Source organism: Vigna umbellata, chromosome 7, assembly GCF_029865625.1.
Source record: "Vigna umbellata cultivar VRB3 chromosome 7, Vumbellata_1.0, whole genome shotgun sequence".
Lineage (NCBI taxonomy): Eukaryota > Viridiplantae > Streptophyta > Magnoliopsida > Fabales > Fabaceae > Vigna > Vigna umbellata.
In genome coordinates, this window is record NC_142171.1 from 29,269,792 (window position 1) to 29,293,783 (window position 23,992).

Here is a 23,992-nt window from a genome sequence, read left to right on the forward strand (position 1 = left end):
TTTATTACATACAGAAGTCAGAAGCAAAAGTTTTGTTGTGAAAAACGAAATATGATGTTATAACTAAGCTTGCTATCGTAGATATGAAGCAGGTGGCATAAGATCACAGACAGACAGCATAACAACCACCGTGTGAACGAAATGAAAAATGCTTTGTGAAATTTATGAGAGAAGTTGATGATTGAATATTTGATCATTGAGATAATCTTCTTTACTGTATAGTTGTAGGAGTGAACAGAATTTGATTTGATCTTTAAGTAATGACGTATATGCTGAGAGAAGGATAATGACGAATGAAGAAAAAATTATGAGTGACAAAACTGGCGAACTGAGACGGTGCATCCGATAATAATTATTAATTCTCTAATTGGCTCTATAAATAGCGTCAAGTGTAGGATATCCTTCATCCCATCCCTCAAACAAATCAAAGCAATTCAAGAAAACAAAGAGAACTAAGAACTCAGAATGTCTCTGAAACATATTTTTCGTGAATACATTATCGGTTCAAAGGATGTCCCACCCATTGAAGGTTTCCCAGTGGAAATCATCAACAAAAGAATCCCACAATTCCACTTCATTTTGGCCTTTGCCTCAGATGATTACGTTGAGGATGGAAGCGGAAAGAAACAAGGGAAGGGAAATTTCCGTGCAAATTGGAACGTGACAAAGTTCAGCGCTAGAAGTATCAAAGAACTAAAGGCAGATTACGAGGGTGTGAAGGTGGTAATAAGCCTTGGAGGTCGTGGCACCGATTTTCCATTCAATCCTAAAGACAAAGAAATATGGATTGATAATGCCAAGAAATCACTGAACGAGATAATATCAGTGCTCTACAAGTTTCATCATGAAACTGTGATCGATGGCATTGACATCAACTATGAGCACATCGAATCCAGTGAAGATGACTTTGCTTACTGCATAGGCAAAGTCATAGATTACCTCCAAACCACAATCAGTGGACTCGTGGTCTCCATTGCACCCTCAGAACCTGTCCTTTCCCACTACAAGCAGTTGTTCAAGGCTAATCCAAACCGTATTCACTGGGTCAACTACCAGTACTACGATCAGAAAGTCCCCAGCACACGCGAATTTGTCAACCTCCACAAAACCCTAATAGACACCTTCGGTGTTGACAAGCTCTTGGCAGGTTTCAGCACTGATCCAAACGACAATGGTAACATATCCCTTGAGATCTTCGTTGAGGGTGTCCTACAACTCATCGCATCTGGTTCACTTGCTGGAATTTTTGTTTCAGATGCTCAGTCCTCCCGCTTGATTGAGCCTCCCCTCTATGTTGAGAAAAAGGCACAAGAGATCCTCACTCGATCCGATTAGGTCTTCTCATCACCATACTATCACACTGTGCTCTTTGCTTTCCTTGTATTATATCTCATGGGGTCATTCTCACACGCTATGATTACTCATACATAGTCCATGTCCTACTAAATAAGACCCTTATTACCTTCTTCTGTGCTTTTTGTTTTTGTGTGCCTTCTGTATTCACTCCTTCTAAATAAAATTTCCGTCTCTCTCTTATCATAGTCTTGGTTTTCTGCTACATTACTACTTACCTTTGCCCTTCTTTCATGACTGTTTGCTCTTCCGTGATCCAATTATATCTTTTTTATATTATTCAGGATAAAAAAAAAAGAAGGAAACCAGAACAATTTCTATCTTGAGGGTTTGATAAGGTAGTTAAGAGTGTTTTGAACATTTACAACAACCTGAGCAAAGGATTTTGTTGTCCTAAAAGGAGTATATGAGAAACATCTAAAAATAATATATCTCAAAAATGGAACAAAGAGGAGTTTAGATATCTTTAGAATACAAAACACTTTTTTTTATCCACGAATGTTAGTTATCAATAGTTTCTTATTGGATGAATTGAACCTAAATATTACAAATCTAAGTTAAAGTTAAAAGATAAAATAAACAAAAATGTTAAGAGAGTGTAATCAACTTTAATATGAAAATATAGAAGTTACCAAATGAAAAATATTGTTGAAGGTGTATAAAGGGGATACCATATTGAAACGAACCTAACTTCAAAAATGAACAAGTTGGAGTGCATAAAGGAGACTGAAAGAGTGTCGAGTACATAATTCAGGTAAAACCACGAATGTTAGTTATCAATAGAAAGAAAGGGAGGGATTCAAAACATTTAATGTAGAGGACGAGACCGAGGAGGTATAGAAAGAAATCCTAGGATAAGAAGTCAAGGATAAAAGAAGAGAAAGAACAATAACCCACAAAATTAAGAAAACTTAAGAAAATAGAAACATGTATAATTATTCTATGTAAATAGAAAGAAATAATTAAATAATGTAGAATTTTCAATCCGAAAATGTATTAAAAGTATTATATAATATAAAAATAGAAAAGGTATAAAGAAAATATAAGTGATAAAAAAACATGTGCATCTATCCATCACGATCTGTAGAGATGAAAGTTGAATGAAATTTATGAGATTCCCTTCCACACTTATTACTCTTTATTTTCTTTCATCAACCTCTGAATTTTAGTACTCTGAATGTTAAATGCAGAATTAGATTTAATAGAGAGCTTCTTAAATGTGATCTGCATTTTATCTAAGCTATATCTTTTTCTTCTTCTTTTTTCCTAAAACAAACTCTTATATAACTACGCTTTTAACCTGTGCAGATGCAGATATCATGCACTTTGTGTATAAAAAAGGTACTGAAAAATTTATTGTTTGCTTATTTATGATGTAGGAATAACACAGTGTTGCAAATTCACATTGTTTTTGAACTAAAACTAAACAATATGATGCAATTTCCAACGATTGAGAAATGAGTTGAAGCTGGTAATTCGTACAGGTAATTCGAAATGTAGTTGAGTCCTTCGTCAATGTCCTTAGATATTTAAGCATCTCAACTCCAACTTTCGTTTGTTGAGAAAAATTATTAATTCCCAACTATAATAATAAATGATCTTAAAATTCTACCACGTACTTCTTCAGCTACCATCATTAAAGTGTGTTCTAGATTGCATGGCCTAGTGTACTTTGTTTGGCCAAAGATTCAACAACCTTAAATGTGAGATTCAAAAGTGTAATATATCAATTACGAAAATAATAATGACAACTAATAATAGATCTTACAGCGAGGAAAACAAGAAATAAACAATTAGAAAGAGGGAAGAAAATAATGGAAAAAGAGAACAAACAAACCAAATGTTATGATGGAAGTGATTGTTGGTAGTGTCTAATTTTGACCTAAAAAAATCATCGAAGAGAATGTGAATCGGGAAGAAGAGAAAGAGAGATATTGACATAGATTTGTTGGAATTAGTCGGATAATTGGAAAACAAAATCGGTTCTTGTTTTCCTTTATCCGTAACTTTAAAATACTTACATTTTATGGATTAAACAATATATAGAAAGTGAAAAACATAGTAATTGTATAAGTTTTAAAAATAAATATAGGCTTTAAAGTCTTAAAAAAAATTATTTCATCATTATATGAAACTAAATATTATGCGTTTGTCTGTCAATGCAAGTATATAAATCAATGTTAATTAATAGGTTGGACTTGCATTGAAACCAAATCTAATAATTAATTAATAACTTTTAAATTGACTTTTTATTAAAATAGTTTAGTATTTGTTAAACCATGTTTTTAATTACTTTAAAATTTATTATTTGTTTAATTATTTTTAAAAAGTTAACCTTTTTTCTCGTTAAAGTTTGTTTAATTGACTCTAATAATAACGCGTTTTTTAATTTATTCAATGTTATCATTTGGAAATTAATTTAATGTTTTTTCAATGTATATAGTAATTTTAACAAATTTATATTATTTAAATAATTATAGATAATATTTTTAAAAAATTTATTTATATTAGCTAATGCAGGTTTTAATGCTCACGGGTTTTATGAAAGGGAAATAAAAAAAATGGATTTTATTTACATTAAGTATAAGTGAATAAAATATGTAAGAATAATGGGTATAAATATTATTTGTTTGTAACGGGGGTCGTGCATTATTTGTATGTAAATATCAACATTAGTTATTAGTAGTTTGTTAGTAAAGAATTAAACTCACAACTTCTTTTATTGTTCTTTTTAAATTCTTTAAACTAATTTTATAATTTTTAAGTGTCAGTGATTAAGTTGAATCAATCAAATCTCACCTTTCTTTTTATTTTGTATTACTAAACTAACCTTAACTTCACTGGAGAATTAGCCACTTAGATATATTGGATGAGCAGGAGATTAGATAAAGTAAGTAAGAAGGAACAACAAGATTTACTTGCAAAACTGAAAAAAAAAAAGTAAGTTTTAGACATTGAAGTCTCAAATAAGTAATATTAATATTAGCCAAGCTTATACATTACTAAATTTAAAATTAATTTTAAATTAAAATTGACATTAATGCATTTTATTTAAAATTAGCTTTTAATTAAATAGACCTTAATTTTATTTATTTTAACTAATTTACTAATGTTGAATAAACTGAAATTAATAAAGTATTTTTATTTATTAAAAAAGTTAAAAAATAGTTAATATTGTTTTAGAATTGACTAAATCTATTTTATCAGTGTCTAACATTAAGTATATGCTACTAGGTTATCAACTTAACCAACTTACACAAACACAAATTAAATTTCAGATTAATTTTACATTTGTTAAACATTTTACACCATAGAGTTGATTTAGTTGATTCTAATAACATCGCCTTTTTGTCGGTATTATTGTTTTGAAAACTAATTTACAAATTTTTCAAATTATATAATAATTTATAATAAATTTATATCATTAAATACTTACAGACAAAGTTTTTTAAATTTTTGTTTATATTAGCTGGATGCAGGTCATAGGTTTTACGATATGTAAATACAGTTTTTTGAATTTTATTTGTTTAAGTGAGGTGGAAACCTCGTTTTATAATCTAATTTGTGAAGTTGAGGTAGAGTTAAATCCACTTTTTAATATATTTATATTAAATATGTGAATAAAATATGTCTTTAATTTTTATTTATGGTTAATTAGTACATGTAGGTGATTTTTTTTTTTTCTTTTTTCTGTGATAGCTTATGTTTATATCACCGTTTCCATATTGTTCCTAAACCTACTTTTCACCCTATAATAAACAAACAAACATTCTCCTTGTAACCCACTCTGAACGCAAATGTACATTAAGCTCTCCCAACAACATTGGTTTAGCTTATTTACAATACTGTGATTAATGAAAACATGTTTTCCTATTTTTGATTTCTACATAAAAGAGCAACTAACGGAGAATGAAAACAAAAACGTGTAGCAGTAGAACAGTTTAGGAAACAGAATATATGAAACAAGTTTGCTTATTTCTTTATTTTTAAATATCGGAAAATTGTTTTCAGAAATAGTAAAAACATCCACAACCTTAATCTTAATAACAATCTCGTTCCCTTTCGAATTTCCTTATTTATATTAGTCTTATATACCCTCACTGTTTTCCGTGTTCTCCTCCTATATGTCACTGTTTTTCTCTATGCTTGTTCTTCACGGGCATAGGACCTTCATTGATTTTCTTTCCTCAAGTTTACATTTCCTTTTACTTTGAGTTTGCCATGCTCTATGTTCTTATTAGAGCTTAAAAGTGGCTTCTCATTTTTCCAATGGCATGTACAAAACTCATCAAGTTGGTTTATCTCAAGTTCAACACTAGAAAACTTCACGGAAATGCCAACAGAATGACCTCAAATTGGAGAGATGTGATGAAGAGAGAGTTAAAAAGTGGAAAGCAAGAAGAAAGTCACCACCGAGTTTGCATATACCGTGTCCCATCTTGCTTGCGTCGGATCAAACCCAAAGCCTATGAACCCAAAAACATCTCCATCGGTCCCTATCACCATGGAGAACCCCACTTGAGAGACATGGAGGACCTGAAGACAAGATTCTATCGCCGCCTCTTCAACAATCATGCCAATGAAGCCAAACTAGACGAGGCTTTTAAGTTCCTTGATAAGGAAGAACTCCAAGTTCGAGGATTTTACAACGAACACATCAAATTCAGCAGAGATGAGTTCCTACAAATGGTGCTAGTTGATGGCTCTTTCATTGTTCAGCTCTTGAGGGAACTTTCAGCGTGTGAATTCCGAAAAGTCCCTCCATCTCTCAGCCCATGGATGTTGCCCATCATTCGTTGCGAGATGATAATGCTTGAAAACCAGCTTCCCATGTTTGTTTTGAGCAAGTTGTTCGAGTTAACTAGTGCTGATTCTGCTCCTTCGGGACCAAATATTACTCTCAAAGATGTCGCTCTTCGATTCTTTTATCCTTTGCTTCAGGTGGATTCGAATTATATACCGGATAGTAAGAAAGCTGGTGAGTTAAGCGAGCTTCACTTCCTCGATCTTCTTAGGTCAAGCATTATGCCAAATAATATACTAGAAAGTGGGAAAGCTGATGTCGGAAGAAAATCTAAACCTCACATGATTCATTCTGTAACGGAGCTGATAGAGGCTGGTGTGCAGATCAAAGCAGATGAGAGTAAAAATTTGCTTGACATAAGCTTTGGGAAAAAAATGGGTTTTTTAAAAAGAAAACTCACTATTCCCCCTTTGTACATCAATGACCACACATGCACTGTGTTTCGTAACATGCTTGCTTTTGAGAACTGTCACCAGGATTGTGACCGCATGGTGACAGCCTACTTGTTTTTCTTCAATGGACTCGTCAACTCTGCTGGTGATGTCTCTTTTCTTCGTTACAAAGGAGTGCTTCACCATTCTCTTGGCAACGACAACACCGTCTCTAAACTGATCAACAACATCACCAAAGAAATTGTTCTTGACAAACATAAGTGGTACTTGTACAAAGTGGTCAATGAAGCTAATGAGTACTCTGCTACATGCTATGCAAGAGTAAGAGCTTCCTTAGTGCATCACTATTTCACCAGCTGGGTGGTAATAGCCTCAACTCTTGGTTCGTTGTTGGTGCTTTACTTCACTTTCATTCAGATTGTGTTTTCATTTGGAAAATCGTCAAAAGCCTTTGAAAACAAAAGCTTTGGATCTGTCATTTACGATGCTTTCTGTGTGCCATATCTGTTGGATAAACTTAAATTAGTAGCATGGTTTTTATATAATTTCTTGTGAGTCTGCAGTGCTGCGGGTTTGCCGCATTCAGTTCGTTCTGTATTTCTTATGCACGGTTCAGGTTTATCTTTGTTCTGTTTACTTTGTTTTTATACTTGGTGCACCAGCTGCTAGCAGACTTTATTTTGTTGTGTTATGTTCTTATGCATTGAATAAACTTAAATTAGGATGTTTTTGTATTTTCATTGATTTTGTTTTGAGTTTTATTTTTGGATTTCGGTCAGTGGTTTTAGCTTTACAAATTTAGTTTTTGTTACTCTTGTTAATAGATGTAGTTCCTATTACTATTTTTATACTTGTACCATCAGGGTTCTTGCAACATTTATTAATAAAATACACATAATTACAGAATATAATCATATAGCGTGTGTCGAGTTTAACAAAGTGTCACCAGAGTTTTATGTCCTGAGTGTTTGAGTGAGAGAGAGAAAAAAAAGAGAAAGAGTGAACATTGTGCTCCAGTTCTTGAGAAAAAGAAGAAATATATAGCAAATCTAGTAAGTTATGTTTCCTACAAAAGAAAGTCATTTATGATATGATATTGGAGTAATAATTAAATATCCATGAAATTAATAAATTTTCCTACAAAGTAAGAAGGAGAAATACAAAAATAATAGAAAAGAAATATATTGAATAGAAGAAATTACAAACAGGTAATATTTATTATATTTAATCCTAAGAAAATTAATTACTCTTATACATTTTTAACACTAAAAAATAATTAATAAATGGCCTTTAGAGTGCGTCTTTACCTCTAAATATAATTTCTAAATTTGTAAAGTCTTTTAGTTAATGTTTTTCAGAAACCCACCACTGGATTGAGACTAAAATTTATACTTGACTTAGTGTTTGAAATAACCAGATAATTATTAATAACTAATTTTATTGATATAATCTTTTAATCTTACGCAATTTTCACTTATTTGTAAAATTATAAATCAAGGGATTATTTTTTCTAATTTGTTGAATAAAATTTTAATTATCTAATAAAAATTAAAATATTTATCTTTTCTAAAATTATTTAGTAGATCTTTAATTTTTTTAAAAGATAATAACAGAGATACCAATAAAACATAAAAGTAACAAAATTAAAAATATAATATATAATGTCAATTTTCAATTATCTTATTTTGAGTTGAAAATTGTAAGGTCCTGAAAATTATATGGGCTAGGGGGTCCTATTTCCTGAGGCAGTCAGGCCCAAAGGGTCAAAAGCACCATGACCTTAGAAGGGGTTCTTTTATTTTCCCAACTCTGAACCAATTTCCAGTTTTCCTTTCTCTCTCTAGACTCATCTCCATTTTCTTCTTCTTCTTGCTCTGACTTCTCTCTACCTTTCCACCACTTTCCACCGTTGAAATTTCAAATAGGTGGTGTTCTTTCGCTCACGGAGTTGAGAGCTTCCATTCTATCCGATTAGATTTTCATTTGGACGGGTAAGTCAAATTCTCCACTCTTCTTGATATTAGGGCATGCAACTTTACTGGTTGCATGGAGCTCATTTTGATTCTCTGTCTATTCTAGCTCTAAGAGCTGTTTTCCATCACCAATTAGGTGGTTGTAGGTCACTGTTTGGATTTTTGGCTGTGAAGGCACTGTTAGGGCACTATAGTTGGCTGTACTGCTAAACTTCAAGGTAAGGGGAGCTAGCTAATTATTCTTCTCTATGTTGTTGAAACGTATGATGTATATGTTTGATAAATTAGCCTTCTTGTTGTCTTACTGTTAAGTGTATTTTGATGGTGAGCATGTTGATTGGAATCTGTTAAATATATGAAAGTGTGTATCCATGGTGTATTGAACCTTGTTTGACTTGGATGAACATGTGTTGGTTGTACTGGTTTTCTGGATTGGAGTAAGAACTCCGGGAAATAGTTAAAATGGATGGTTATTGGATACATGTACTGTTTTAGGTTACTGTGAGGGAAGTGGAGTACCAAAATTGGGTAATTGGGGTCTAGAGTACTATAGGGCAGTTGGGATGACTTAGAAAAATAACTTGGGACTTGTTGAGAGTACTGTGTTGGTAGGATAGAAGAATCTTAAAAACCCGAGTTGGCACATCCCTGATCATAGAGAAGCCCTGGCCTGGTCCAGTCAGTTGTGACTAGTCATATGTGCTGGCGGCGAAGGTGAGACTGATGAGTTCAGACATCTAATTCTTCTCCGGTGACCAATTGGGCAGTTGGGATAGTTTAGCTGAGTCAATGGAACTGGTGAGGGGTCAGAGAACTGAGTAAGTCTTGAGATAATGGTTGAAATGAGATTGCGTCCATAAGTTGTGGGGATTGATGTTTTAAATGGTAAAACTGAATTTAATCACTTTAGATTAGTGCTGGGGAGGATTTGGATCATCTAGACAAGAACAATTACACTTAATAATCAAATTGGAGGTCTTAAAAGTTAGCCAAGAGTCCTAGAAATGGTAAGAATCAGTGTGAGTGAGTGATTATGCAGAATTCGCATTCTGGCAATTATGTAGTGTCGCTATACGAGTTGTCTCGCATAGCGAGACCTTGTATAGGGTGCTCACTGTCTTGGAAATTCGTTGTGCGAGCTGGTGCACCGTGCGAATTTCCAGGGGGTACTGCTCACTATTTATGGACTCGCCATGGCGAATCCTGTCGCTATGCGACTGGTGGTGGTCTGGGATCACTGCCCATTTAATTCGAAGGGCGAGTGAGGCGCATAGCGAGAACTTTGGGGAGGTTGGTCTCTGTTTGGGTCACCTGGGTGCGTTATGCGAGAGGTTGAAGTCTGATATGTGTTGCGACTTAATTCGCTATGCGAATTGAGGCGTGCGCTGTGCGAGAGTCTCCTGTCTCGCCTTGCGAGCAGGATGCGCTGTGCGAATTCTTCAGGTGCCAGCCTTTTCTTTTACTCTCTCTTGATTGATTCTAGTGTGTGAAGTGTTTGGCATGTATAAAATGATCTGATCATGTGATTTATGTGGGATGTGTATGGATTCACTGTGAGAATTGATGGTATCTGGATATTCATGTATGGGTTGAGTTTTAAAGTGGCAGTACGGTTCATGAACGTAATTCTATGGTCCTCAAGGAGAGGATACATGGTGGTGCCTGGTGGTGTGTAGAATGATTGCATGGTAGCTCAGTCTTGGGGGTTTTCCTGACGCTCCAAATGTCTTCATTCTCAAGTAGAGATGATTGATCCATGTGGTGAGGAGTAGCAGGAGGTCCTAGTCTTGGAGGCTTCCAGTATGCTCCAGGGCGCGGAACGGACTAACCTCGTGAGTGTGGTAGGGTGGAATCCATTGGCAACGGATTTGCAAAGCAGTAGAGGCCACCATGAGTGCATAACTCGCCATAGCTCGGTAATCATTCTGGTCCGGACGAGTCGGTCTATAAAACAATGAGTCTTGTGATGTCGATGTATCATGTTTGAGTGGCTTTTACATGTCGTGTGTGATTGAATAACATGATTTTTATAACTAGCTCACTCTTGCTTGTTTGTGTTGCTTGTGTATGTTTCTTCTTGCGATGATCATCCATTTAGATGAGAGCAGATGGCGAGGAGGTTCCTTTGAAGACAGCTCTGGAAGTTGAGGACAATGTTGCTGCCTAGTCTCCTAGGATGCCCTTAGTTGATCTTATATTCTAGGATACTATTTCCCATTCCAGCTTATTTTATATCTTTTGGAGTTTCAGTTTATATTCTGAAGCTACTTAGAGGATGACTGTAATCCTATTTACTCTCACTGCTTTCCTATATTATGCATGTGGACGTCTTTATTATATATGTTTTCTATATAATTAGGATGTCACAAAAATCCTTTCTTTAAACATCAAAAACTCCATGAACAACCACAAAACATCATCGTAAATAAACTCATTATTGCGAATTTTAGTACCATCTATCACCAATTACAACTACGAAAACCAAGTTTTTACATTTTATCTTTTACATTTTAGTACAATCCAATTTTTAATACAGTATTCGTCAAAGGATTAATAGTGTCAAATCTAAACGGTTGATCACAAACAATGGAAAAAATTTAGTTTCGACAATTGATTATGGGGAAGAGAACATCTTATATATGTTTCAAAATGAAAACCAAATAAAAACATCATGTTTACATGTTTTTGTAGTCATTCTGGTAATATGCTTCTATTTACAAAAATGAAACACAAACAAATAAACTTTTGAACCTTTTCAATTTAAAAGTCTTTTACCAATAATATATATTATTCAAACTAATATTATTTATTACATTTAAACATATTCAAATTATTAAAAAATTATTTCTTTTTGTAACTATTGTTATTAATTAAATACATTAATAATTATAAACGTCTTTTGAAAAAAAAATATTAACATTAGATTATAAATATTTCGTGGGCGGGTACATAAACTAGTAAACTAATTAATATATATATATATATATATATTATATATATATATATATATATATATATATATATATAATATAAACTGATAAAAAAATCAAGTTACATATGTACAACTTTTCTATTTAATTAAGATAGTTTTTAAAAATTGAACCAAACTAGAGGTGGTAACACTTCCCTTCTAATAATAATAATAAGTTATTGAATGTGTATTTTGCTCAATTTTTAATTTATAGGATATTTTTTTAGAAATAGTTTATAACAAATGTAGTGATACTTTATAGTAAAAATATTTAAATTGTATAACAATTTTAAAAAATAAAAAGAAAATAATAAATATATGCAATTCAAAAAAATAACACATAATTTTAAAAGGTTAAATATATTTTTTATTCCTTAATTAAAATTGAAAATAGTCCATTTTTAAAATGTTGATTGTAGTTTCTCAATTTTAGAAATATTTTAATTTAGTCTTTTTTTTCCTAAATTTTATCAGATTTATTTGACATTTTAAAGACATTTCATGATAACATTTAAGTTGTTTACACAGTTTGACATATTTTTACTTCAATGTTAATTGATAAACATATTTGAAACATCAAATAAACTTAACAAAATTCGATTAAAAGAATTAATTCATACAATTATAAAGATAAGAGACTAAATTGATTTAAAGTTTCGAAAATGACTTAAAATTAAATTTAACTGAAAGTTAAAAAGACTAAAAATATATTAACTTAATTTTAAATTTTATATTCTTATTTTTATTCTATCTTCTTATAAACAATAAACCTATACTTACAATTTTTTTCATATATATTTTTATATTATATTATGTAGAATATATATATATATATATATATAATTATAATTATAATAACTTTCCTAATTTAAGTCAAAATTATTTAATATTAATTAAAAAATATTTTTTGATTTTAAGATGTTAAATATATATTTAGTTTCTTTAATGTCCACATTTTAAATAAATTGATTAGTGTTTGTAAATGTGACAAATAATATTATCAGTTATGTGATGACATAAATACACACATGTTAGCATATAACATTATAATAAATCCTTAACAATAATAATAAAAAATTAAATTTCACGTAATTTAAGAGTAAATCTATATTTAACTCTTAAAAAAATATATTTTTTCTAAATAAAATGATTCGCACGATAACTGATAATGGGTAGTCTATAACTAATATTGTGACGTGAAAATTAAGAGAAGCGACGCATGCAAGCTGACGTAAAAGGGTACTCTCTTCTTTTCATAAGTCATTTGTGGTCCCAATGGTTCTTGTTTCCTAATCAGAACCAAACAACCTTATCCTCTGAACATGCTCCACCCAGTTCTTGAATTCAATTATTTCTCCTTGATCCAGGAGTGAAAAGATCAAGAATTCAAAATATGAAAAATATATATTAAACTTTTCCGCAGTATTAAAAGAGACTTGCAAAATATATATATAACCCGATTATATTTTAAATATCATTAATTCATAAATATTTAATATTGTCAAATGAATTGGAATTCGTGATCTATGGATATGAGTTAAATTGAGTTGAAATTACTTTTTGAAATATTGATATGCAATTTGAATTTAGTATTTTTTTTAGACTTGTTATTTTACAATTATATTGAAATGAATGGCATGAAATAGTTAAATAACATCAAAGATCTATAAATTTATATTTAATAACTTAATTTTTATGTAGAAACAAATTTAATTGTTATAAAGCCATTAGAATTTTTGTTAACAAGATGTCGATATCTTTATATTTATTTATATTTAAATTAGAAAAAAATTGTTATTTTTTAATAGAAAAAAAATTATAATTAAATAAACTAATAAATCATTTCGTTTAATCTATTCTATGATGAGTCAAACCAATTTATATCTTTTATGTAAATTAACTCAAGTAACCAATTTATAATAGAATAAACCGGATTAAGTTGGTTTCCTGTGTTGATAACACTATAAATATTAATCAATTATACCATTATATTTAAAGTATGTGTATGAATTTTTTTTCCAACACTTACATTTTATCAAATGCACTTAAATCAGTGTCAGAAAATTCAGAATTTAAATAAGAGAGAATCCGATTATGTATGTAAATCCTATTGTAATATATACATATATAAAATGTTTATAATTTTTATTTATTCATTAAGAATATTTTATTAATATAGGTTTCATATTATAATAAACAAAATTAAAAGAATTTAACTTTTGATATTTTGTGAAAACATTTTAATTTTTTATTTTAATATACTTTTTAATAACATTTTTTAATTTTAAATTTATTTTAGTTCTTATTTGTATTTCTAAAATAATTTATCATATTAAATTATTTTATAAATTTTATTTTAAGACATTAATCAATCACTTAAAAAAATTAACTCAAATTCATTATAATCTCTCAATTAAAAGAATTTCACTTTCCAACTTATTTCTTATGTTCTGTTATTATCCACCCCCACCTGAAACACAAAAGTTATGAAAAAACAAGTATAACATAAGTTCGTTTCAAAAATTGTGGAATAAGTTGAAATTTGTAAAAGGCAAAACAGAAGTATATAATGAATTGAAATCTGAAATTTCACATTATACCAGCATATCTCATTCTGACTTTTAGACAGATCAAGACGAAAATTTAAATAACATTTCAGGCAACACTATAATAAAGTAAGTTATATTACAGACCAAATCTAATTTATTTAAACAAAAGTTTTAGCTGAAAAAAGAAACTAAATAAGCTTTGAAGTGGTTGAAACATGCTATGCATTTATACAACTTTTTGTTTTTTAAATTATATATAAGAGATAAAATGTGTGGCCTAAGAAATTAATGCATAGTTTGCGGAAGAGTTTGAATTAATGATAAGCAGAAATGTGAAAAGGGTGTAATATATTAATATATTTAGGTTTTTGTCTGCTGTGTGATATTCATGGACGGCCGACACTGGCAAAGCATGATGGATGATTGGCCCACATAAAGCATCATGATAACAACTCCTGAATATTGTTATCTTTTGAGTCTTTCTGAAATGTCACTCATAAATTAATGGTTTTCACCAAACACAGCAATCTGGTTTTGAAACCGTGAAGAATGTAAAGATAAACAGTGGTGTCTCTCTTTCCTTAAACGCATCTTAGTTCGGTCTGTTCGAAAACTGATTCAGGTAAAATCTCATATTCTTTTCTCTAATTCTTGCTTAATACATCTCTATCTTCTGATTGTTTTAGGGTTCATCACTCCCCTTCCCCCTTTCTGAAACCCTAATTTACCCGGAACTGCTTCTTCTCAGGTATCTTTTCTTCTCATTCAATCTATAACATTTTAATGTAGTTTATGTTTTAAAGGGATAGAGTAGTTTATCTTAGATTTTAGTGTACACTGGTTTTCAACTTTAACCAGTATAAGGGAAGATTGTAGAGACTTGATATCTATGGAATAACTGAATGATTACCGATAGGTTTTGCTTTTGAGGTTTGTACAGCGAAGACTTCTGGTTCTGTTGGGTCAACGTTCAAAACTTTGAAGGAAAAAGATGATAATCACTTGACTCGCAGAATATTATATTAATACTTTCAAAATATTTTCTCCTATTTAAAAAAAAAAAACTTGCATACGTAATATAAAATAATATCTTCATACTGTTTCTAAAAGATAAAATAAATTGAGAAAACTTTAAAAAAATTGTAGGAGTACAATTATATATTATATGGTGTTTCAGGTGTGGATTTACTGGGTGGCATCAGGTAAGTAACTTTTGATATTTTAACTAAAATTAATTATTTTCTTAAATGGCACAGTGATTAAAAAAAGTATGTTCGTGTCGTATGTTTTTTAGTTATTTGAAGGATTATTATAAAATAAAAAATGATTATTATAAATAAATAAAACAAAGTAACTGTTAAGCAGTAATTGTTTTAAAATTGAGTTATTTATTAAAATGATGAAAGAGAAGCGCGATAATGACTCCTCACCAACACCTCTCGAATATCTCCATTTCAAGCTCCTTCTACCGATTCTTCTACTTTCACATGTTATTTATTTGCGGACCCTGCTAGTAAAAGTAAAACTAAAAGTGTTAATCATGTTCCCAAAACCCATTGACAAGTCAAATAAGTACTTATTTTATTATTTATTTAAGTTAATATTTATTAAATCATGCAATGTTATAAACTTGGGTATTTTTTCCTAGTGAATAAAAGTTATAAATTATTTTTAATTAAAAAAATTATATTTAAAGACAATAAATCTCTTAATTTATGGTTTTCTCTCTTATTCTTTTTATATAAATTTTTCATCAGACCTACTATTTTTATCCACATTTATTTTTTTCACTCATACACATTTCTTTTGTTTATAAATATCTATTTCATTCTTTCATCAACAATCATCTTCTTGTTTAAATTTATCCATTTCATTTACTCTTATCTCATTTATTTACACTCATTTATTTATTTTTATATATTACTCTTGTTGAAGATGACAAGAATGAAAAATTTTGTTAATTAACATATATGCTGTATTTAATAGAGATTCTAATTCACGTATTAATTATAATTTTTTATTTATAACAAAGACTAATTTAAATATTAATAATTTTAATTTATAAATTGGTATTTAAATTTATCATTATTTTTTTTGTCTAAAATTGATTCCTATTTAATAATTTGGTTGTAATAAGAAAATCTTATTTAGAAAGTGAAAATAAAAAACAAGAAATAAATAGTTATATTTTTGTTTCTCTTTTCATTTGAGAAAATAAGTTAACTTTTTCCTTACTTTTTGTTCTTCCTTTCCGAAACTGATATATCTTGAAGAAGACACCCTATAATGCTTCCTCATACGTATAAAGATTTGATTTTTGTTTTACAGAAACATGGACACCGTACATGCGAACCCAGCAGCGTCATCACCACAAACACACATAGTTCAGATTCCTTCAGCTGATCAACTTCCACACCCTTCTCGTCACATACTTGAAGATAGAAGTACTCACTCTTCCTCCTATATTTCTGTTCTTGTATAATATATATTAAATAATACGAAGGGAGTATGAAAGAGGGTGATTGTCAAATGCAAAATCAATAATGCAGATGAACATACAACCTTTTTATATATGTAAATAAACTAATGGTTTCTTCAACTGAAGAAAATTTGGCATTGCAATTTCTTCAGGGGAATACTTTCAGAAATGTGTACCCCTTTATAAGCTAGCACTGAGAGGTGATTGGAATGAAGCCAAGCGCATGATAGATGAAGATACTAGTCTCTTAAACGCTGCCATAACAAAGGAATGGGGTACACTGCTTCATGTTGTGGCAGGAACAAACCATGTTCACTTTGTGAATCAATTGCTTAAATTACTTAACCCACTTGATCTGGAACTGCGAAATTTCAATGGAAACACAGCCTTTTGCTATGCTGCTGCATCTGGAAACATGGAAATTGCTGCTACCATGATCAAGAAGAATGAAGGCCTACCCAAAATCAGGGGCGGAGCAGAAGCCACTCCTCTTTACATGGCTGTCTTGCAGGGAAAAGGTGAAATGGCAAGGCATCTCTACCCTCTCAGTACCAACATTTTACAGGAAGATGACTTCACCATGCTGTTCTTCCTCTGCATAAAAACTGAATTATATGGTGAGTTCATTTTCCTTAGTTCTTCCTTCATTCATCAAATGGTTTCTCAAGTGAAATGAGATTTTGTAGACTGAGAAAAAACCCTTTGATACTGTAACTTCAAACCTTTGAGTCTTCGTTCTTATATGAACTCCAGTTTTTCAAAGTTTTCACAGACACTTTGATCCACTTACCATAGCTAGCAAATTTGGAAAATTTTGCAGATATTGCTTTGCAAATTGTACAAAAACACTCAAGGCTGGCATTGGAGAGGGATGAGAACAACGACACAGGCTTGCATCTCTTGGCTCGAAAGACTTGTGGTTTTAGTGTTCGTGGTCAATGGTATCTTCCAAACCAGATCTTGAACTCTAGTAAGTTCTTACAATCACTGCTCACCTACTTCGAAAACTAGAATATTGGGTTCATTTTCATTTTTGTTTTCGTTTTCTCATATCTAAAACAGTTTTCAAATTAGAATTATCAATCAAGATTTCTTTCAACGTATTTTCAAAAACTTATATTCAAAATTAATGACTAAAACTACTTTTAAAAACTATCTTAAACGCATGTTTTAATCATTATAATGACAGTCATTACGAGAAACAGGCATGAAGGCAACTCCATTCGTCCAACTTGTTGAGTGTCTTTGGAGAATGCTTTTCGACCAAGATTACGAGGAAACAGAGTTGAGGACTTTCATAAGTCATCCATCACAAATAACATTTGACGCTGCACAAGTTGGAAATTTTGAATTTTTAGATACACTTATGAGGTCTTACCCTGATTTATTATGGGAAGTGGATCAAAAAAACCGAACCATAATTCACATTGCTGTGCTTCACCGCCATTCAACAATCTATAGTCTAATACACGGACTTGGCTCCATCAAAGATTTCATAGCAACTTTTGAGGACGACGAAGGAAACAACATCTTGCATTATGCTGCTATGTTGTCACCTCCGGACAAACTCAGCTCAATTTCTGGAGCAGCTCTTCAAATGACACATGAATTATTATGGTTCCAGGTAAAACGAAAAAAACACTATTATATATCTGTCATACAACTCTCACAATAGTTGTGTCTGTCATACAATCATGATCTACTTTCAGGACTGAAAACACTACTGTATATCATATAGTACGACATTATATTAGTAAAAAATAACATTATACTTTGATATGGCAGGAGGTGAAGAAAATAATGCTGCTGTTAAATATAGAGAAGAAAAATGGTGAAGGAAAAACTCCTCGTGAAATATTTGCTGGGAAGCATAAAGAACTATTGACAAAGGCAGAATCATGGACAAAGAGCACAGCCGTTAATTGCATGCTTGTATCTGCACTCATAACCACAGGAGTTTTCACTGCTACATTATGGTACCTGGTGGCAACAATAAAAAGACAGCAAATCCCAACTATTTGCAGGAACAAGCATTCCTCGTATTTTCGTTATCAGTTGCATGTGCACTGATATCAGCATCAGCCTCCATACTGATGTTCCTGTCCATCCTCGTTTCAAGTTATGCAGAGGATGAATGTTTCAATTCCCTCCCTTACAAGTTACTCTTTGGTATGGCCACACAGATCATCTCCATCACAACCATGATGATATCGTTCAGTGCTGCTTTTTACATAACATTTTCTCATGGTTTAACGCGGGTTCCGTTTTCTATTTTCGTGCTCTCGTTTCTGCCAATACCCTTGTTCAAACCGCTATGGTCAGATATTATTTATTCTTCTTATCTTTGTATGTCTCTATTTTGGTATAGAAAATAAATCCTTGGCTAGCTGAGGACTTTAGTCCAGAGATAAAGTCAAATTATAATATATAAATGAGGTGTAAATTTTATTTTTTAAGTGAATTTTATGGGATTGAGTTTTAATTTACCTTCTTAATATGATATTAAGGTAGGCTTAAAACCCACGTTTAAGTTTTTAGTTGTCTTACCTTGTTGTCGTGAATTATTTTTTAAACAACAATTGATATTATAAAGCTGAGGATTTCAAACCTCTGTATAATTCTTTTAAAAAATAAATTTATTTTTTATAGTTTTTTTAATAAATTTTGAGTAGGGCGATCAAGAACCGGTGAAGGTAGTTTAGAATACAGGGAAGCGTATCCTTTTATGTATCTTACTTTTGATTAATTCTGTTGAATATGATCTATGGGAAATATTTAGGAGAAAAATATTTATTCCAATAGTTTTAGATGTGTCTGGTAGAAAATTTCTACCTCAGTCAACTCTTCCGTTTCTAAATATGTTTTCGCTTATCTGTTTTCAATTTTTTCAAATGATTGTTATCCACATATATTTCCACACTTTTTTCTTTGCTCCCTAGTTCTAGAATAGTGAAATGTTGAAAACTTTGATAAGTCGTGTTGTGTACTATAATGCCTTAATTCATAAATTACAAATATTCCATATACAGCCCATAACCTTATAACTAAAGAACATATGTTAATAGTTTATCACTTAATCCACAGATAAATTCATCCTCATAATCGAGATAGAAAAATATATAAAGTAAAGGTCCGTGTGTTATAAATTATGTACAAACATTTTGTTCGATCTAACTGTTAATAAAATAGAAAATAGAGTTTTATTGTGATAATACAAAACGATAAAAACAAGTGATATGTATATTTTTTCAAAATTGTGAAAGTTATTTATTTTATTACAGATCTCTAATTATTCATTACAATGATCAGATTGAGTAAATATGTCTTATAGACTATGTGTAAAAATCTCAGTTTCATCCATCGGTTAAAAATAAAAATAAGATAAGATTTTACCAAGATGATACATTCAATATTTAAGATTTCATTCCACTAAATCATAAGAATTAGTCAAAACAAGTTTTACGATTGTAGTTTTTATTAAAATAACTCGTAACTTCAAATAATTGAAATATTGTACGATATAAATAAATGAGATCAAACTATATAGCAAGAATTTTACAACGTATATCCAATAAACCTAAAAACGTAATGAGTGTGAAAAAGTTGAAGCTTAATGAAAAACAGAGTGAACCCATTTGTCATTCACTTTAGGGACATGCCAAGGTGGATACAACGTCATCTTCACTTCACTTTAGGGACATGCGAAGGTTGAAACTTCCCTCAATTACAGATTCTCCTATGTTCCTCTCTCGTGGAAGCAACCTCTTCAAATTATTTCACATTTTACTTTATGTTCTGCTACATATTTTAGTCTCAACAGTATATTCATTTTTTAAATTTTATTTTATTATTTTCGATATTTTAATTTGATTTAATGTAGTGATTACATATTATTTTCGATATATTAATGAGAATGATATTATATATGAACAGTAAATACTACATATTACTATAATAACACTATTATTATAAATTTAACATAATATATTAACTCCTTTTTTTGTACAAAAGAAACATTAAAGTAAAAATAAAATTATTGATATAGTTAGCTAAAATTTTATTCTTTATAGATATACCTATTACCATGAAAGAGATGAGGATAAGTAAAAATATATATACTCATTGAATATAAGATGGAAATGGAGATTGCTTTAAAGATATAATGAGATAATCAAACAGGTCTCAGCCTCTTGCTTTAAACATATATCTAGTCTCCATTAAATTTAAATTTTGACCACGTAGAATAGTTATTTCCTTTAACAACCTAACTTCCATTACCACATTTCATTAGCGTTTATGTTTTCCATAATATTTTATATATTCTAACTATATATAATATTTCTAACAATATAATAAATATATATATATATATATATATATATATTAATATTCAAGAAATAAAAGTACAAACATTTTAATATTTAACATTATATTTCTTTTGTAGTGAGTTTTACTATTTTATAAAAGTTAATTAATTAATATGAACATAATAAGAAAGCAAGTACGATACAAATACATATATAGTCAATGAAGATGGAAGTAAATTTTTATACTCATTAAATATAGAAGTGAAAATGAAGATATATAGACGAACTTTTAATTAAAAATGAGAATGAAATAATGAAATTTATTTCCTTAATCCGGTTCTTTTCCTATGTGGAAGGAAACGCCAAAAAAAGAAGAGATAAATAAAGTGATAATTGAGACTCTTTAAATAAAAGATAAGAGATTGAAAGCTAAAGAGAAGTTAAAAAATGCAAGTGATTTGATTGATCGTAGAATAAAAAATATGTTAATGGTAAGATTTAGAAAATGATCAAAGTGGCTCTGAGAAAATTAGGTGTGAGGGGACAACAGAGGAAAGTGTCCATTATCACGCTGACTTTTTCTTTGTATATGTGGCCTTATTCATCTCCTACCTCATAATTTCCTTTGTCCCTTTCTTATTATTTACAATTAAAGGTGAGAAGTTGAGTGAACTAATGAGAAAAGCTTAAAAAAGAAAGTTATATTTCAAGATAGGGACGTTGAAAAAGAAATGTTGAGGTTATTAAAAAGATAATGAAGATTGACTTTGTAACTTTTCTAAAAACAAGTTTGGGGTTTAGAGCTACATTTGATGAGTATTCAGGATTTAGCACTAACTTTAAATATTACTGTACAAAAATTTGATGAATATTCAGGATTTAGCACTAACTCAAATATTACTATACAAAGATTTGATGGTAATGAAGATCTTAAAATATGAAAGGAAGATTCAGTAGGTTATTGAGCCAAAGGAGTTAGAGAATCATATTAATTAACTCTTTCAATGAGACACTTGTAGACAAAGGGAGGTTGCAAATTTGATCTTTATCCGCAAGCTTGTGGATATTATTTTGACTTCAAAACATGGAGACTCGAGAACAGGAGGTAAATATAGTGAATGTTTATGGTGGACAAATTTAAAAAGCTGTGTGAACGTTTTTCATTGTAATGCAGAAAAACTTTTTACTTATGAAGAATGTGAAAATAGTTTTTGAGGTTTTTTTCCTATAACTGATGTAAAGTTGTTGATGTTTTTGTTTTTCTGTGGGTTTTCGTTTAGCAATGAAAATCTTGGTTATAACTCTTGTGTAGATAGGTTATAATAGTCTAATCATTTCTTACAATGACTTTTTACTGTGATACCCAAAATTTCAGTGCTACAAATACGTATATTTACTTTTAATTACTATTAACATACGAAAACAAAACTCTTCATTTATCAAATTTATCTAAATTTCACATTTTAGTGCTACAAATACATATATTTTATTTTTAATCACAATTCACATAAAAATAAAATAAAACTCATCATTTATTAAACTTATTTAAATTTCACATATGACATAAACCACTCTATTTACATGTCTATTTGACACACATATACATTCATTTAATGTGTACGAACAATTCGTCTAATACATCTCTTATCAGAGAATGGATAGAATTGTCTAATATGTATTAATAGACTTGTTTAATTAGTATGTGGATAGACTCACCTAATGCGTATTCTTATACTCATCTAATTAATGCATGAAATTACTTGTTTAATTAGTGCATAGATATACTCTTTTAATATATATTGCTTATAAACTCATCTAATTAGTGTATAAACAGATTTGTTTAATGTATATTGCAAGATTTATTTAATCAATGAATGAACATAATCATCTAATTTATGTATAAAAAAGTTTGTCTAATGTATATTGTTAGACTTGTCTAATCAATATATGAATGACTTGTCTAATGTGTATTGTTAGACTGGTTTGATCAATTCATCTACAACTCGTCTAATCAAAATATTCTTAAACTCCTCTAATCAAGATATAGAATTACTCTTCTAATATATTTTTGTTATACTATTCTAACAAATATATTTACATACTCGTTTAATGTGCATTATTTTATTCGTATAATATTTTTTGCAATACTTGTTTGATAAGTATAGAAAAATAAAACAAATTGATAAAAGAAATAAAATAACTTTCATGTATGTGACATAAAAATGAATATAAATAAAAAATGAAAAATGTCAAATGACTAAAAAAACTAATTTTTAAAACACTTGTTAACAAAATATTTTTTTTAAATAAAAATTTTAGTATATTTTTTTTTATATTATATAATTAATTTTTATTGAGTAATGTAAATATTGTGAAGTTTGATATTTTCCCACATATCTATGCTATTGAAAGATATTTTAAACTTGTAACGACAGGGCTTTCGGTTCTTGTATAAGTTTATTTATTTTTCTTTATAACTGCAAAAAAATATGTATTTCTATACAGCTAATGTTCGAGACAAAAGCTAAATTCAAGTACGTGTTTGGTTTCCTGAGGAAAATTAAAATTGTATTTCCTTATGGACGGCTAAAAACAAAACATTCTTTAAAATAGAAAGTCATCACATTCATAAAAATAAGAACATGTTTAAGTGGAAAATATTAAACTAAATTCCTGACTACTTTAACCTAATAAAGAAACAAACAAAATATTAAAGATTCCCCTTCAAAAACTTGCACCAAGCATATTCTGTTTCAAAAAGTCCTTGTGAGAAGGTGGCATGAGAGAGCAAGAGCACGCTCACTTCACTCGTAGACTCCAAATAGACTTGAAGTTGGAAGGATTGAGTATTTTTAACTTAAAATAGTGTTTAAACTTATACAGGGAATCTTAAAAAATTCGTATTCATGGATATTTGCGTTTAAAATTTACATAAAATAGTTGGTATTTGTAAATATTTATTGTTTGCTGATAATATATATTTTAATATTCATTTATAAATGAAATATTATATTTTTTGTATTAAAAAATATTTATTATATAAAAAATAAAAATAAAAGTTTAATTTATATTTTTATTAAGTGAAATTTAATTAAAATTAAAATTAATTTATATTTATTATGTTAAATTTAGTTACTACTAAATTAAATTTTTATATTATATTA

At 29.8% G+C, this 23,992-nt stretch overlaps 2 protein-coding genes and 1 pseudogene across 3 annotated transcripts; all 3 read left to right on the forward strand.

Annotated features, from left to right (window-relative positions):
* Positions 1–424: 424 nt before the first annotated feature.
* On the forward strand, positions 425–1,541 carry LOC148195699 (chitinase 2-like). The gene has a single exon (XM_088095492.1). It carries the CDS (start codon positions 466–468, stop codon positions 1,333–1,335), a length of 870 nt encoding a protein of 289 aa, XP_087951618.1. The 5' UTR covers positions 425–465; the 3' UTR covers positions 1,336–1,541.
* A 4,081-nt stretch (positions 1,542–5,622) lies between these two features.
* On the forward strand, positions 5,623–7,104 carry LOC148195700 (UPF0481 protein At3g47200-like). Its single transcript, XM_088093853.1, has one exon. It carries the CDS (start codon positions 5,623–5,625, stop codon positions 7,102–7,104), a length of 1,482 nt encoding a protein of 493 aa, XP_087949979.1.
* A 7,363-nt stretch (positions 7,105–14,467) lies between these two features.
* Positions 14,468–19,007, forward strand: LOC124830451 (uncharacterized; annotated as a pseudogene). Its single transcript, XR_015780709.1, has 6 exons — positions 14,468–14,790; positions 16,371–16,486; positions 16,674–17,138; positions 17,342–17,491; positions 17,727–18,145; positions 18,307–19,007. The product of XR_015780709.1 is annotated as an uncharacterized LOC124830451 (transcript).
* Positions 19,008–23,992: the final 4,985 nt, after the last annotated feature.

Excerpts from the sequence above, each read along its gene's own strand:
- LOC148195699 (XM_088095492.1), top strand. The coding sequence starts at position 466 with ATGTCTCTGAAACATATTTTTCGTGAATACATTATCGGTTCAAAGGAT.
- LOC148195700 (XM_088093853.1), top strand. The coding sequence starts at position 5,623 with ATGGCATGTACAAAACTCATCAAGTTGGTTTATCTCAAGTTCAACACT.